Source organism: Octopus bimaculoides, chromosome 26, assembly GCF_046866305.1.
Source record: "Octopus bimaculoides isolate indiv1 chromosome 26, ASM4686630v1, whole genome shotgun sequence".
In the NCBI taxonomy this organism is placed as follows: Eukaryota; Metazoa; Mollusca; class Cephalopoda; order Octopoda; family Octopodidae; genus Octopus; species Octopus bimaculoides.
Genome location: NC_142953.1, coordinates 6,621,629 through 6,624,128, shown reverse-complemented (window position 1 = coordinate 6,624,128; position 2,500 = coordinate 6,621,629). Strand labels below are relative to the sequence as shown.

The window sequence follows — 2,500 nt, the reverse complement described above, 5'->3', positions numbered from 1 at the left end:
GTCTTCTTCGTTGCCTGGGTTACGGCAGAAGTTATGGTCACCTGCAAAGAAACAGAGGATTTCTATAAATATAAAGTAAAATTGTGGATGTCCATGTACAGTGGCATGTCCCCTACAGCCCTCTCTGTGATCCTAGCGTTGTGGGCTTATGGGTGGGTGCTGGCGCCACGTAAGAAGCACCCAGTACACTCTGTAGAGTGGTTGGCGTTAGGAAGGGCATCCAGCTGTAGAAACAATGCCAAAACAGACAACAACTGGAGTCTGTGTTTGTCCCCACCACCATCGTTTGACAACCAATGTTGGAGTGCTTACATCCCTATAACTTAGCAGTTCGGCAAAAGATTTCGAGAGAATAAGTACTAGGCTTACAGAGAAGTCCTGGGGTCGATTTGCTTGACTAAAGGCGGTGCTCCAGCATGGCCGCAGTCAAATGACTGAAACAAGTAAAAGAGTAAAAGAGAGTATAGATTCTGTGTATGTATGTGTGTGTGTGTTTGTCTGCATCTATAAAAAGTCGCCTGGGTAACTTCCATGTAATCTGTCTGTTTGTCTGCCTGCATCTCTTTGTGACCAGATGTCTACATATCAATATGATTGATGGTCTGCAATGCATACACACATACATTGTATGCACGCACACACACTTTTATATGTATATATATTATATATATATATATATATATATGTGTGTACATATGTGTGTGTAATGGACAACATCCCTCCCTCAAGTCATATCTAATGACACACATATTAGGTGAAGACACAGGGCAGGGGAGAGGCGTGGTTGTGATGGTGGTAGTGGTGGTGATGGTGGCAGTGGAGGTGATTTACAGCTATGTCACAGGAAATTGGTGGCACAATAAATAAAACAAAAAATCATAAAGGCAAAGAAAAAAGGAAAAAAAAACCCATACAAAAACAAAAGGAAAATGGACAAAGTACACCGTCCTGGTGTAAACAATGGGAATGATGATGGTGATGATGTGAAGAGGAAGAAGGCGAAGAGGAAGTAGTCGTACTAGAAGAGGAGGAAGAGAACGAAGGGGAGTAATAGTAGTAGGAGGAGATGAAAATGAATGAGAAGAAAGAAAAATGGGGAGGAAAAGGAGAAAATGATGATGAGGAGGGGGAGGGGGAGGAAGAGGAGAAGACAGAAGAATCAGGAAAAGGAAGAAGAAAAAAGATGACAGAGCAGGTGAGGAGGAGGAGATGAAGAAGGTAAAGCAAAGGAGACAGAAGATGCATGAAGAAAAAAATAGATAGAAAGACAGAAAGAAAGTAAAAGATAGAAAGAATTCCACCCACCCCCTGCCTGCGCCTTTTTTTTTTATCTGCCCCTCCCCTCAAATATTTATATTTTATTATCCTGTATTATTCCACCTGAAATCCCTTCTCCCCATCCCCGGGGGGTGGGGGTGGGGGCGGCATCCCCCCCGCCCCCCCCGCCACACAATCTTCCAAGCTTTTGTTTTTGTTTTGCTTCCTAGAAAAATGGTTTATCTAGAATATACTGGTGGTGGTGGCGGCGGCAGCGGAGGAGGAGGAGGGAGGCAGTTGCGTGTGTGTGTGTGTGTGTGTGTGTGTGTGTGTGTGTGAGAGAAGCAGTAGAGTGACTGTGATGGTGGTGGTGGTGGTTGTGGTTGTGGTGGTGGTGAGGAATAGAGAGACCCACATTGCTGTTACTGCTGTTGTTGTTGTTACTGTTATGGTAATAATCTAGATTAGAATAAAAGACTGCAATAAATCACCTTACAATGGTTAAATCTGCCCCCCCCCTTTTCTCTGTCTTTCTGCCTCTCTCTCTTTCTTTCTCTCAGAACAATCTTTAATTGCCGAACACCAAATAAATTCTAGAATCATCAAGACAACAACTACACCCTGTGCCTCCCCCCATTTACCGAAAGACATGTGGTGTTTCTAAGATTACTACTACTACTACTACTACTGCTGCTGTTGTCCCTACTGTGCGGAAACAGAGGGGGTGGCGTGTGTGTGTGTGAAAGAGGGCAGAGATGGGGCAGAAGAAGAAAGATGAAAAAACATCAGGGGTTTCTCTTTCACTTGTTGTTATTATTAAGGCAAGGGAGGCAGTGTACCCCTGTTTAATGGCTGGAGCAAATTGAGGTTGTGTGGTGGATGAGGCTGGAAGGAATGAGGTACCGACACCTTTGTCTTCTGGTCAAGCTCCTATCAACTTTTTTTTTTAAGTTCCGCTTGGAAAAGAAAAAAAAGTGAAGGTGAAGAAGGAAGGGATCTCTCGCAGGTAATTTGTAAAAAAAAAAAAAAAAAGGTGAGTGACTGTTGTAAAAATGGTTTGAGTGTGTGAGCCTACTCAAAGCCCATGTGCCTGTAGATTGGAGAACAACAGTTGAGTGGGGGCTTGTGCCTTCTCAGAGGTCAGTATAGTTCTGGTTGTGTGGAGTTCCTAGACTGGTCCTCAGGTCTCTTGTATGACTCATGTGCTCTCATATTTTGTGTATTAGCTTTATCTGTTACTTGT

The 2,500-nt window shown here is 43.6% G+C and overlaps 1 protein-coding gene and 1 long non-coding RNA gene across 15 annotated transcripts in view; one reads left to right on the top strand and one right to left on the bottom strand.

Moving 5' to 3' along the window:
• Nucleotides 1–2,500, bottom strand: part of LOC106869009 (inactive tyrosine-protein kinase transmembrane receptor ROR1) — a 390,499-nt gene that overhangs the window by 18,816 nt on the left and 369,183 nt on the right. For all 9 annotated transcript variants that reach the window (XM_089342867.1, XM_089342866.1, XM_089342863.1 and 6 more), the window contains one exon: nt 1–41. This exon is cut by the window's left edge and continues 64 nt beyond it. In XM_089342867.1, coding sequence (XP_089198993.1) covers nt 1–41 — 41 coding nt within the window. The remainder of the gene's footprint in view (nt 42–2,500) is intronic.
• The window catches only part of LOC149130927 (uncharacterized), a 144,774-nt gene that overhangs the window by 72,089 nt on the left and 70,185 nt on the right, over nt 1–2,500 (top strand). The window lies entirely within an intron of this gene.